Here is a 14,182-nt window from a genome sequence, read left to right on the forward strand (position 1 = left end):
CGTTGCTCTCTTTTTTCGACCTAATTTTTCTCATTTTCTGCCTCCACTTTCCACCGCTCACAGGGCAGAAAACCGTTAATTTAAATCTGAGATACCAGGCGCACAGAAATCAGCAGAAGGTCGCTGCTTTTTTCTAATTCTCTTTTTTTCTTGTTTCTCTTTGTATTTCGTTGCTCTCTTTTTTCGATCAACTTTTTCTCATTTTCTGCCACCATTTTCCACCGCTCAAATGGCAGAAAACCGTTAATTCAAATCGGAGATACCAGGCGCACAGAAATCAGCAGAAGGTCGCTGCTTTTTTCTAATTCTCTTTTTTCTTGTTTCTCTTTCGTATTTCGTTGCTCTCTTTTTTCGATCTACTTTTTCTCATTTTCTGCCTCCACTTTCCATCGCTCACAGGGTAGAAAACCGTTAATTCAAATCTGAGATACCAGGCGCACAGAAATCAGCAGAAAGTGGCTGCTTTTTTCCAATTCTCTTGTTTTCTTGTTTCTCTTTGTATTTCGTTGCTCTCTTTTTTCGATATACTTTTTCTCATTTTCTGCCTCCACTTTCCACCGCTTACAGGGCAGCAAACCGTTAAATTCAAATCTGAGATACCAGGCGCACAGAAATCAGCAGAAGGTCGCTGCTTTTTTCAAATTCTCTTTTTTCCTGTTTCTCTTTGTATTTCGTTGCTCTCTTTTTTCGATCTAATTTTTCTTTCTCATTTTCTGCCTCCACTTTCCACCGCTCACAGGGCAGAAAACCGTTCAATTCAAATCTTAGATACCAGGCGCACAGAAATCAGCAGAAGGTCGCTGCTTTTTTCTAATTCTCTTTTTTTCTTGTTTCTCTGTGTATTTCGTTGCTATCTTTTTTCGATCTACTTTTTCTCATTTTCTGCCTCCACTTTCCACCGCTCACAGGCAGAAACCGTTAATAAATAAGAGAAGGCGCACAGAAATCAGCAGAAGGTCGCTGCTTTTTTCTAATCTCTTTTTTCTTGTTTCTCGTTGTATTTCGTTGTCTCTTTTTTCGATCAACTTTTTCTCATTTTCTGCCTCCACTTTCCACCGCTCACAGGGAGAAAACCGTTAAATTCAAATGTGAGATACCAGGCGAAATACAAAGGAAATAAAAAAAGCAGAAAAAAAGGACCTTCGCTGCCTTTTTCGTAACGGTTTTCTGCCCTGTGAGCGGTGGAAAGTGGAGGCAGAAAATGAGAAAAAGTATATCGAAAAAAGAGAGCAACGAAATACAAAGCGAAACAATAAAAAAAGAGAATTTGAAAAAAGCAGCGACCTTCTGCTGACTTCTGTGCGCCTGGTATCTCAGATTTGAATTTAACGGTTTTCTGCCATTTGAGCGGTGGAAAGTGGAGGCAGAAAATGAGACAAAGTAGACCGAAAAAAGAAAGCAACGAAATATTAAGAGAAACATGAAAAAAAAGAGAATTTGAAAAAAGCAGCGACCTTCTTCTGATTTCTGTGCGCCTGGTATCTCAGATTTGAATTAACGGTTTTCTGCCCTGTGAGCGGTGGAAAGTGGAGGCAGAAAATGAGAAAAAGTAGATCGAAAAAAGAGAGCAACGAAATACAAAGAGAAACTAGAAAAAAAAGAGAATTTGAAAAAAGCATCGACCTTCTGCTGATTTCTGTGCGCCTGGTATCTCAGATTTGAATTAACGGTTTTCTGCCCTGTGAGCGGTGGAAAGTGGAGGCAGAAAATGAGAAAAAGTAGATCGAAAAAAGAGAGCAACGAAATACAAAGAGAAACAAGAAAAAAAGAGAATTTGAAAAAAACAGCGACCTTCTGCTGATTTCTGTGCGCCTGGTATCTCAGATTTGAATTAACGGTTTTCTGCCCTGTGAGCGGTGGAAAGTGGAGGCAGAAAATGAGAAAAAGTAGATCGAAAAAAGAGAGAAACGAAATACAAAGAGAAACAAGAAAAAAAGAGAATTTGAAAAAAGCAGCGACCTTCTGCTGATTTCTGTGCGCCTGGTATTTCAGATTTGAAATAACGGTTTTCTGCCATTTGAGCGGTGGAAAGTGGAGGCAGAAAATGAGAAAAAGTAGATCGAAAAAAGAGAGCAACGAAATACAAAGAGAAACAAGAAAAAAAGAGAATTTGAAAAAAACAGCGACCTTCTGCTGATTTCTGTGCGCCTGGTATCTCAGATTTGAATTAACGGTTTTCTGCCCTGTGAGCGGTGGAAAGTGGAGGCAGAAAATGAGAAAAAGTAGATCGAAAAAAGAGAGCAACGAAATACAAAGAGAAACTAGAAAAAAAGAGAATTTGAAAAAAGCATCGACCTTCTGCTGATTTCTGTGCGCCTGGTATCTCAGATTTGAATTAACGGTTTTCTGCCCTGTGAGCGGTGGAAAGTGGAGGCAGAAAATGAGAAAAAGTAGATCGAAAAAAGAGAGCAACGAAATACAAAGAGAAACAAGAAAAAAAGAGAATTAGAAAAAAGCAGCGACCTTCTGCTGATTTCTGTGCGCCTGGTATCTCAGATTTGAATTAACGGTTTTCTGCCCTGTGAGCGGTGGAAAGTGGAGGCAGAAAATGAGAAAAAGTAGATCGAACAAAGAGAGCAACGAAATACAAAGAGAAACAAGAAAAAAGAGAATTAGAAAAAAGCAGCGACCTTCTGCTGATTTCTGTGCGCCTGGTATCTCAGATTTGAATTAACGGTTTTCTGCCCTGTGAGCGGTGTAAAATGGAGGCAGAAAATGAGAAAGAAAAAGTAGATCGAAAAAAGAGAGCAACGAAATACAAAGAGAAACAAGAAAAAAAAAAAAGAGAATTTGAAAAAAGCATCGACCTTCTGCTGATTTCTGTGCGCCTGGTATCTCAGATTTGAATTAACGGTTTTCTGCCCTGTGAGCGGTGGAAAGTGGAGGCAGAAAATGAGAAAAAGTAGATCGAAAAGAGAGAGCAGCGAAATACAAAGAGAAACAAGAAAAAAAGAGAATTAGAAAAAAGCAGCGACCTTCTGCTGATTTCTGTGCGCCTGGTATCTCAGATTTGAATTAACGGTTTTCTGCCCTGTGAGCGGTGTAAAATGAAGGCAGAAAATGAGAAAGAAAAAGTAGATCGAAAAAAGAGAGCAACGAAATACAAAGAGAAACAAGAAAAAAAGAGAATTTGAAAAAAGCATCGACCTTCTGCTGATTTCTGTGCGCCTGGTATCTCAGATTTGAATTAACGGTTTTCTGCCCTGTGAGCGGTGGAAAGTGGAGGCAGAAAATGAGAAAAAGTAGACCGAAAAAAGAGAGCAACGAAATACAAAGAGAAACAAAAAAAAAGAGAATTTGAAAAAAGCATCGACCTTCTGCTGATTTCTGTGCGCCTGGTATCTCAGATTTGAATTAACGGTTTTCTGCCCTGTGAGCGGTGGAAAGTGGAGGCAGAAAATGAGAAAAAGTAGATCGAAAAAAGAGAGCAACGAAATACAAAGAGAAACCAGAAAAAAAGAGAATTAGAAAAAAGCAGCGACCTTCTGCTGATTTCTGTGCGCCTGGTATCTCAGATTTGAATTAACGGTTTTCTGCCCTGTGAGCGGTGGAAAGTGGAGGCAAAAAATGAGAAAAAGTAGATCGAAAAAAGAGAGCAACGAAATACAAAGAGAAACAAGAAAAAAAGAGAAATTGAAAAAAGCAGCGACCTTCTGCTGATTTCTGTGCGGCTGGTATCTCAGATTTGAATTAACGGTTTTCTGCCCTGTGAGCGGTGGAAAGTGGAGGCAAAAAATGATACAAAGTAGATCGAAAAAAGAGAGCAACGAAATACAAAGAGAAACAAGAAAAAAAGAGAATTTGAAAATAGCAGCGACCTTCTGCTGATTTCTGTGCACCTGGTATCCCAGATTTGAATTAACGGTTTTCTGCCATTTGAGCGGTGGAAAGTGGAGGCAGAAAATGAGAAAAAGTAGATCGAAAAAAGAGAGCAACGAAATACAAAGAGAAACAAGAAAAAAAGAGAATTAGAAAAAAGCAGCGACCTTCTGCTGATTTCTGTGCGCCTGGTATTGCAGATTGGAATGTACGGTTTTCTGCCATTTGAGCGGTGGAAAGTGGTGGCAGAAAATGAGAAAAAGTAGATCGAACAAAGAGAGCAACGAAATACAAAGAGAAACCAGAAAAAAAGAGAATTAGAAAAAAGCAGCGACCTTCTGCTGATTTCTGTGCGCCTGGTATCTCAGATTTGAATTAACGGTGGAAAGTGAGGCAGAAAATAAGAAAAAGTAGATCGAAAAAAGAGAGCAACAAAATACAAAGTGAAAGAAGAGGAGAGATGAAAAATGCAGTGACCTTATGCTGATTTTTGAAGCCTGTGAAGCCAATTTCCGATCGTAGAGGTCTGAAAATGTACACAATAGGTAGAATCTGCAGCAGCTTATCCAAAAACCCACAATAAAAAACGTTTCGAATTATATTAATTTAAAAATGTTGCCTTTGGGCTTACAATATTAGCTTAGGTATCTTATTTTTGTAATCGTAACACATTTAGACATGTAGAAATTAGAAATTGAAATTGGCTCTTTTCATATCCTTTTCGACTTACAATTATTTTATGCCAGTGGTTTATTTTTTTTAAATGAAGAATTGAAGATTTTTTTAACGGGGAACGGGAATATTATAAATGGAAAGTGCAAAAGTTTTTTTTAATGGTCTGTTATTTCTTTTTTTGGGAGGGTGGGAGTGTAATTATTGCTGTGCTGTTGAAGTGGGATCGGTTGTCCGAGTGTCCTTGAGTGGTGGTGATTCCGGTGCGGGATCTTCTCCGGCTCCTTCTGGTTCGACTGTCTTTTTATCAGGCACAACAGCATTGCCCATCAGTATAAATCATGAGGCGCTGCTCGTCTCGCCATTGCTCTCGTGAAAGTTGTTACCGTTCACGATGAACGAGGTGCCCAGGCCGTACAGATGTCCCGAATACTTGGCATGGTCGATATTGTCCTCAAAGAACATCTGCAAGAAGATTAATGAGCGAATCCGATTAGACAGACTTCAACATATACAAGATTGCAGATGGGGAAAAACATTGGCGAAGCAAGCATTAGAAAATGTAAGATTAGGTACACAAAGATTATACAATGCACAAATAATCTACTGGAGGAGTTTTTAGAATTGGAATTGCAAAGGTTATATGTTACATACCGTTTACCGATCTGATTAGTTCTTGTTTTAGTAATTTGTATCTTTTGGTCTTGAACGTGTCTTATTAAAGTTTTTCAATTCTGCAGTCTTTGGCTATTATTTAGGGACTAAAGCCAACGCCGTACTTAGTATATAAATAATACATTTTTTGGAAAGTTACGCCAGAATAGATCTTAAAATCACAAGATATGAGATGAGATGGAATTAACGAATACAATTTACGCAACCAAACAATAAAACATATAATAAACTTAGGAAATAAAATTGAATTGAAAAAAGGAAGTGTTAAATAAGTAAAATATTTCATCCAAGTTTCGAAAACAAGGTGTAAAATGCCTTAAATATAATTCAATTAACAATTATTTTCATGAAATAATAAGTCTTAAAATATTCCTCCCAAATCCAAAAGAAACAGAAGATAAGATAAGTGAAGCCAAAATGTAAAAATTAAAAACTGTATAGTTAGATAGTTTCAAGACCCAAAAACCAGAAATCATAAATAAAATTGAAAAAGAAAATTAATTTCAATTCATTTAATGTTCCATTCAAAAACATAGAATGTTTTCTATTAACTTCACTTTTTGTTTTCGTAAACTTTAAAATTAACAGACATGTTTAACATGACCTTAAACAGTTTAAACTAACTAAAAAACACTTACTATTATATTGATTATTAATTCATTCATTGTTCAACAGACTAACAACTAACTAACAAAAAAAAAAGTAAACACTTCAAGCTTATTAATCCATTAATTAATTGTGGCTCAGATGCCCTTCGGCACTGGCAAAAAGCACTTGCACTTTCACTCAAGGTGCAGCCTCCAATGCGTTCTAAAATCTATGTCATTATGTACAAAAATAATAAACAGTCTAGTTTAGAGATGAAAATGAGAGATTGTAAATGCTACGAACCCATAGACCTTAAGCCAAATAAATGATTGAAATAATGATTCGAGTTAGTGGTGATTGATTGATTGGCAAGGCAACAGAAACACTCAAGGATTAGGAATCGGAGCTATCCGAGCTGGTGGTGCAGGCTCTAATAAAGAAAGCATGCGACACGTCGTCATGCCCCCCACCAGCCAAGGTTGGAGATGTGGGTGGCGTGACACAGTACGAGCTTGAATTAAGAAGATTGCTACTGCCACTGCCGGCTGCTGTTGATGATGATGTCAAAGGACCGTCGTTAGAGCAGTTTCCTTCGCCATTACCATTACCAATAGCACTGGTAGTGGCAGTGGCATTTTTGGCAACTTTGTGTATGTTGTTGTTTAATAGGCTGCTAAAGAGAGCGACTATTGGCTTTAAGTGCATGGTGTTCTCAAGCAGATAGGAAAACAGTACAATAGTCTCTTCGGGGACAATGTGCAAATTATGTGCATTAATGTGCTGTACCTCACGCATTTTGAAGAATGCCATGCCAGTGAGCAGGGCATCAGAGCCAGCCTGATGTTGTGGGCCGACGCGACGCAGCTCCAGCTGATCGGCCACTTCCTGGAGGCCTCCCTTCAGATTCTTGCACGACTTCATCAGATATTTGATGTCAAAGATGTTGGGGAAGTAGATGTGCAGGAGCTCGAAGAAATCACCCTCGTCGCAGGGCAGATTCTGGTCGGTGAGCAGCTTGAGGAGGTAGCCAAAATCGTAGCCAGAGTGAAAGCACAGCCATTTGATGTTGTCTACCAGCACAATGCCAGAGCTCATGAGCAGTTCGGCAAATTCAATTGGATCGATGCCGTCCTCCTCATGCTTCTTGAATTGTATTCCAGAGTTTTGCAGCAAGTCGATCGAGTCCTGCGCATACATATCCTCGCTACGGACAACAGCATGAGCAGAATTAGTACCAGAATAAGCACAACACAATGTCATTGTCATTATTAAACCATAATCTCACCTTAGATTGAACTTGAAATTGAACTGCCATGTGGAGTATCCTGGAGGCGTCTTGCCATCATCGTCCATAAAGGTCAGACCCAGCTGAATGATCCTCAGCAGATCCACATTGCAGCGCAGCAGCTGATAGTGATAGTCGGCAGTGGATCGAAACTCACCAACGGGCCGTGCCACCACGCCGGGAAACTCTGTGTCCATGGCCACATAATGATATTTCTGCACTACCTTGCGTATGGTGCGAAACTCCTCCTCTAGGTTATGCTTCCACACATCACGGATGCCGCACTCCTCGTTGCTGGGTATGTGCACTTGGCCGTGCGGAGCGCCGCTAATGGCCGAGGGCATTGTCTGTGGATTGGTTGAGGCAGAACGTTAGATGTGTTTCTTCAAGCGGGAAATAAATGTATTATCTGTTTTATATGTGTACTATTTGGTCTGAGTTTGCTTTCTGGAGCCCTGGCACATAAGCTTCAGCACGTACGGTACAAGGATTCCATTTTAAAATGATATATTGACAAATTTTGCGATACTGGGAGTACATTTCGACAGTTCACTTCAGTTCAGTAATAAATACGAGCTCCATTTGAGCTCCAAATCATGTGCCAGGGTCCTTGTATTGTGTTGTGTTGTGTTTTTTGTGGGTGTTGGGGATTAGCAACAAAACATTAATAGTAGGACCAAATTGGTGAAGCTCGTTAGCGGAACTAAACAAAGGGTTGTAATTGGCCAATTCTGCTGTTAGGAGGTGATGCAATTTTGTCTCTTCTCTGCTACAGAAATATCAATAATAACAAACGATAACAAAATAAGGCACACAAACGAAAACGATTTTTGATATTTGCTGGGAGGTGTGGTTACTTTTTATGGGATTGGTTAACACGGACGCTACTTACATCGTCGTCGGTCGTCGCCTGTCGTTCGTGCTGCGGAGTTGCCTCGGCCACCTCTTCGACCTGCCCTAAACTCAAGCCTCAAGGAACAAGCTCTGTCTCTCGCTTTCGATATTACGTGTTAATATTGAATTGTTTCAGTTTCTAAATGACCTCAGTGCAACAATGCCTGCAACAGAACGTTGGTAAACGTTGACTTCAAGGCTGCACAATGAAGCGCTAGTGAGATGGTGAATGAGTGCAAAAGGGTGGTAGTAGTACAAGTCAGAATGCAATCGGTTTATACAATTTCTCTTTCGAAACTGCTTCTTAGATTGAACGAAAAGTGCATCGGGATGCTATTGATTTTCCCGCGCTTGTCAAAACCACAGTTAGAACGCCCTAAAAGGCGCAGTCACACACGCACACACAGACAGAACGCACACAACACACATACTGGGGCTGGAAGATGCGGACAATGCAATTGTAGTTTTGCATTAAGGCCACAGAAGCAGATCCCACTAACCGGATTGTAGACTACACAAGTGAAATGTTTATTTTCATTTGAAGCTTACCCATTTCATGTTACTTTGGAAGGACTCTTTACTGTGTCGCGGTGTATTCGGCGTCTCTCGAGGAGGCTGGGAGAAAATGTCTGTCCTATGGTGTTCCCCCGTCCTTGGTTGCAATAATGCCCTGTGTGATTACCTCTCGTAGCGAGCACGTGACCAGCACTTGCTTTATTAAAACCTGCGGCGGTGCCTCCTAAATACAATTGTATTGTTAATATTTTTGTAAATTTTAGTAAATTTTTATTGTTTAGTGTGACCGCGGACCTTTCGATAAAATATATCATCTGACCCTCAGAAATATACCGAAATATACCTTTTCATTTTCCAAATATACCCAAAATATACTGACGGACGCGTTCATATTCCTCGATTTTGATATTCCGTTACCATATCCGGTGATATTACCAGCTAGTTAGCCCTCTCAGCCCTAAAAAAATAATTTTATCCAATACATCAATAAATTTTGTACAAAGTTGGCTAGTTTTCAGAACTGACCGTCAGAAACATACCAAAATATACCTTATCATTTTCAAAATATACAATATACCGATGAAGACGCACACAAAAGTATGTTAGTATATTTTGCTGCGAAAATATGGTCACCCTATTATGCATGCCAGGGCTGCAGAGGAGACATTGTGGGCGCCTATTCCATTTTTGAATTTAAAAAACAGGAATTGTACATTGGTACAGTTCGCTTTGACATAAACTTCTTTTGTTTTCGGTAAGTTGCATTTACTTTTTATTTGGCTTGAAAACACCCAATAGCTTTCGCATCAACCCCGGACCATTCCAGTGGCCCGTGAGCATGAGCTTCCAGTAGAGCAGCGGCATAAAGTCCTTCTTCAGGATGAACATCGAGTAGCGCTCCTTGTTCTGGGCCACTGGAAACGTCTCTAAGGGCTGCAGATTGTAATCGAACTCCGCCAGAATGCAGGTGTGGTAGCCTGTCACCAGCGGGCACGAGGCATAGCCATCGTACACGTCCGTCAGGGGTTTGCCCTCCATCGCTGCAATCATATTCCGAAAGACAACGGGCGACTGAGCAGCTGTAAATGGAAACCGATTTCAATATTCTAATTTTTTTTTGCGAGGGCGACGATCGACGGCCTGCTAAAAGCGTTGATTAATCCATTGATTTGAATCTAATCATACCTGCAGCTGCAGCAGTCTTCGAGTTCGGTGAGCCAGACGAGTCCCCGATGGCGAATACGTTGCTGTACCTCACATGCTGCAGCGTAGAGTTATTCACGTCCACGAATCCCGTCTCGTTTACCAGCTTCCGGCATTTGGTCAGCTCGTCGGGAGCGCTCATTGGTGGCACGGCATGCAGCAGGGAGTACTGTCCGGATAAAATATGTCATTGACTGCCCCTCGCTATGGCCTTTCAGATAACCATACCTTCTCCTCGAAGAGCTGACCAGGATTGTCGAGATCCTCGAACACAGCAATGTCCTCGGCATGCCGAACCTCTACCAGATTTCGTCGAGTGTTGACCGTAATGTTCCGCTTCTTGCAAATGGGCCACAGGGCATCCGCATAGTGTTTCACGCCAAAGAGCACTGGCAGAGCTGTGTTATATGTGATGTTCACTTTATCGCGCTTACCCAACTAAAGAAAAAGGAGGCTAATTTTAAATATACATATATCAAAGCAAGTGGAAAGTGGATGCATCCCCTACCTTGCGGAAATAGTGCTCGACTATGTAGACAATCTTCTGTGGGGCACCAGGACACTTGACTGGGGATGCGGGGAAGGTAAAGATCAAGTTTCCTTCATTTGTTCTGCGCAGCAAATCGTAGACGCCTTCCACGTACTTGGGGGAGTAGATGGAGCACACCTTGCCATTGGGTATCTCCAAAGCCTCTGCTAAGCCGGGAATCTATGAATTTGATACAAGAAATCATAGCTACTCGTATAAGAATATATTTTGGATTGTGAGTTTTACCTTCTCGTAATTCAATTGCAGGCCAGTGGCAATGAGGAGGAAATCGTATTTGATTGTGTCGCCTCCAGAGGTGCAGACCGTATTGTTATCCGGATCAAATTCCATCGCCTTCTCCTTCACCCATTTTGCCTTCTTCGGAAGCACCTCCGCCATGGTCTTGTAGGACTGTTCCAGACGCTTCATTCCGCCTCCAATCAGGGTGAACATCGGTTGATAATAATGTTTCTACGTGGGCGAGAGTAAAATAATTAGTTGTGGAGTAACTTTTTGGTGGCGCACCATTCGGACGTACATCTTCCGGCTCCAGGACGATCACCTTATCCTTGCCTAGATGTGATGACAGCTTGGCGGCCATGGCACAGCCGCCACTGCCGCCACCCACAACCAAAACTTTGCATCTGAAAATAATGAATACAAAAAATGTTAAGTTAATATAAAATTTCGGATTGCGTGACTCTAGTCCCCAAGGTTCCCCTTCATTCTTGTACTGAGCGAACTCCTTAGGGTCCCATTGTACTGCACCCATCCACCGAATTGGGACACTAAGTACACTAAGCACAGGCCCAAGGTTTTAATATTTTATCGATTTAATGGCTAGGCACATTATCTATTCGTTATCACCATTAATTAGATATGCTAATAGGTTCAGGATAAATTTTCTGGCAGGTTTCGTACCAGCTTACGTGATAACTTCACTTCATACGCTTTAATCATACTAATTGTATTTGCTTGATAGATATACAGTCAAGGCAAGGCATACCAAACGGTGGCCAGAGTTTGTGGCTTCCGAGAAATCACAAATAAAACTAAGTCTTGCGATTACAGGTGAGCCATAAGTCGGGAGAGTGGGAGCTTTACTTACTCTTGTCTCTCGTAATGCACCCGCGATGTGGAGAAGAGCCGGGCCACAGAGGGGGCTTCATTGGCACAGTAGATGGGGGTGGCCAGCAGCCTGTTGCACTGCCGGATGCCCAGTGGAATTCGGGAGTTCATCGTAGTGCCAGAGAGATTGGGTGGTGTCAATCAGGCGATCGAAAAATTCGGGAAAAAAAATACAAACGACGAACTGGACGGCGAGAGGCGATGCGAGAGAATGAGAGGCACGTACCACCTGACAGTTCCGTTTCGCGAGAGATAAAGCTTTTGGTTATCAAATGTTTTTTACACCCAGCGAAATTGGGACTGCACCTTGGACACGTTGCGAATTTTGAGCAAACATTTTCGAAATTATAATGGTTGCTCCCGCGGGGCACTATTGTAAAATTTCGATTAGGTATCGAGATGTGTGTTCGCTTTACTTGTCAACAAAAAATATAAATAAATATATTTACTTATAAATACAAATATTGTCCAAGTGTAAGTAGCAAGTTACTAACATATTCGTTCAAGTGTAGATTATGCTAACATTTCGCGTTGGCTGTAAAACTTGTTTAACCTTGAAAGCTACTGAAAGCTGTTTTTGCTTTACAAGCTTTAGTTTGCGTACAGTACAGCCCACAAATAACGATTCGATTGTGTCATCGTCTAAAAAGACGCATGTCTTCATGAAAATTAAATAGCCATTCTATTATGGCAAATTACAGCACGAGTATTCTGCTGTATACCTATGGGGGCATGGAATGAGATTTTCGGAATAGCAAGGGCTAAAGAGACTGGTAAAGAGATAGTAGGGGAACATCCCTATACTTTTCCTTAAGGGACTAATTATTTTAAATACGAATGTAATTTCTTCGGAAATGAGTTAGCTATTCTAATTTCTCCGTAATTGAGATATTGAAAATATCTATTCTGTGGCTTTCGAGTGTTTTTGCTATAAGTTTTAATGCAAATCGGAGAAATAACTTTTGAGTAATTCCCAATCTTTAATCTGGCAAGAGCGAGCTGCCCCTTAAAGCTGGCAACAATCTTTACCCCTTGTCTACCATTAAATGATGTAAAATATGAATTATAATAATAATACTGAATGATAGCCACATGAGAATTCCCTTTTTGGGGATATTCCATAACTGTCACTAATTGTGTAGTAATTCCATTTCGTGTGCAATGTTTTCAGGGATTTTCCATAGAATAGACCCGCAGATCCACAGACCTACACAACACACATACAAGTACATACGTTCATGCATATGCATCAGGTTGTCTGTATGTACACACATGTATATTATATCACATGATTAAATGAATAAGGATGCCAATAAATGCGCCATGGGACGAATACGACAACTGTGACAGCCCAATGTTTAATTACGCCATGCTGCTGACTGATTGCAGATAGATGATGGCCGCAGGAGGGGCTGAGCAGGCCAGGAACCAGGACAGGACCAGCATCTATAGAGGGCTCGTCGTGGTCGTGGGTGGGGGGTGGTCTGGACTCGTGCCACGATGATGATGATGATGATGGCGTTCGTCATCAATTGGAGACAAGCTGGCAATTTAAATGAAGCCCTATTGACGGATGGCCAAATTGGTTGCGCGACTGCGTGGGCGACTCCGTTGGCCAATGATACAGTATACAGTATTCACAATAGAATATATGTACACATATGGGATATGTCTTAGTGGATGTATGGTGGAATTGTGGGTCGAGCGGTGGTGGTGGGTGGGTTGAGCGGTTGGTGGGTTCGCGGCGGGCGATGGACATTTTAAATAGGAAATTACTGAATGGCTGTTGCCAGGGGCAGCGCTGTGACCCAACTGGGGCCCTGATGGGTGGCTGCTGGTAGCAAGGTCTCCTCCACCACAGACGCTAATCAACGAGCGGCTCCCATCATTACGAGTATCATCATGATGATGGAGCTGATAAAGGTACTGGTCAGCAGGCGATTGTCTTGTCCGACTGCTGCCTTTTGCCTTTCAATTCGAAGCTGTTCGAAAACTGTCTACTTCATTTGAATATAACGGTGTCGAGTGACTCGCACCACTCGATGCAAACACGCCCCGTCTCCATCCTAGACTCCGAAGTGCATTTCAATTGACGCCACACAAAAATCAATTGAGTTGTGTTTGTCCAGGCTATCGTTGTCGTCGTCGTCCAGCTGCTTCTGGGGAATCAGAGGCTTCTGATTCTGTTTCTGGTGCAGCAGCAGCAGCAGAAGTGTCTGACTGTCGGAATCTTTGTGCAATTGGTCCCCGGGCTTTGGAATGCAAATAGTGGCAGAGGTGCTGGGGAGCAATTGGGTTTGATGGAGCCCACACTGGTAACGGCATGGCATGGCATGGTGGCAACAGGTCTGCCACAACCAGTGGAGCGATGACGTCTGGATGCCACCATTGTCCATTTATTGTATGAATTCTGTGGGCAGGCTGATGAAACTAATTCACATTAAGTCAAATCACACCTGAAACCCGAACAAATCCGGAATTATCAACATCTGGGCAGCGATAAGAGAGGTTAGCTGGCGGGCATCAGGGCAAATCTCTCGTAATCCAATTGGAATTGGATGGGAACAAGCCCTCGGACAATGATTTAATTGCTCCTCTCGGATAGATAGACGGGCAGGAACTGCCTCAACCAACTGCCTTTGACCAACCACCGCTCCATCGCTCCATCGCTCCACCACTCATATGGTAATCGATTGAATCTATCGCCAAGATGCCCGTGTGTCTATCTGCATCGTACTGTATTTTCTGAAAACTGTACTGAAGAATATGTATCTGGAGCACGCATTTAAATTCCAAATTTTGATTTCGATTCCCATTCCGGTCCAAGCCGATCCGATCCAATCCTATGGATACGCTGCATATCTTTTTCGAAA

General features: G+C 41.7%; 2 protein-coding genes across 6 annotated transcripts; both read right to left on the minus strand.

The window, feature by feature from the left end:
* Positions 1-4,417: 4,417 nt before the first annotated feature.
* LOC111072674 (CCR4-NOT transcription complex subunit 7) lies at positions 4,418-8,742 on the minus strand. Of its 5 annotated transcripts, none has more exons than XM_022364680.2 (5): positions 8,483-8,742; positions 7,932-8,097; positions 7,040-7,386; positions 6,541-6,958; positions 4,418-4,956 (listed from the first exon to the last, which is right to left on the minus strand). In XM_022364680.2, the coding sequence occupies exons 3-5, from the start codon at positions 7,381-7,383 to the stop codon at positions 4,831-4,833; spliced, it is 888 nt and encodes a 295-aa protein (XP_022220372.1). In that variant the 5' UTR covers positions 7,384-7,386; positions 7,932-8,097; positions 8,483-8,742; the 3' UTR covers positions 4,418-4,830. The 5 variants fall into 5 exon arrangements, 4 of the variants coding, with proteins under 4 accessions (XP_022220372.1, XP_022220374.1, XP_022220371.1 ...); XM_022364682.2 differs by having other exon boundaries at positions 7,932-8,147; XR_002607605.2 differs by lacking the exons at positions 7,932-8,097; positions 8,483-8,742 and adding exons at positions 5,146-5,317; positions 7,466-7,565 and having other exon boundaries at positions 4,864-4,956.
* Positions 8,743-9,206: 464 nt separating this feature from the next.
* On the minus strand, positions 9,207-11,544 carry LOC111072673 (sulfide:quinone oxidoreductase, mitochondrial). The gene is made up of 7 exons (XM_022364677.2): positions 11,290-11,544; positions 10,720-10,825; positions 10,428-10,652; positions 10,161-10,361; positions 9,881-10,090; positions 9,635-9,821; positions 9,207-9,528 (listed from the first exon to the last, which is right to left on the minus strand). The coding sequence occupies exons 1-7, from the start codon at positions 11,418-11,420 to the stop codon at positions 9,215-9,217; spliced, it is 1,374 nt and encodes a 457-aa protein (XP_022220369.2). The 5' UTR covers positions 11,421-11,544; the 3' UTR covers positions 9,207-9,214.
* Between the last annotated feature and the right edge of the window lie 2,638 nt (positions 11,545-14,182).

This window comes from Drosophila obscura, unplaced genomic scaffold (genome assembly GCF_018151105.1).
Source record: "Drosophila obscura isolate BZ-5 IFL unplaced genomic scaffold, ASM1815110v1 contig_1, whole genome shotgun sequence".
Taxonomy (NCBI): Eukaryota; Metazoa; Arthropoda; class Insecta; order Diptera; family Drosophilidae; genus Drosophila; species Drosophila obscura.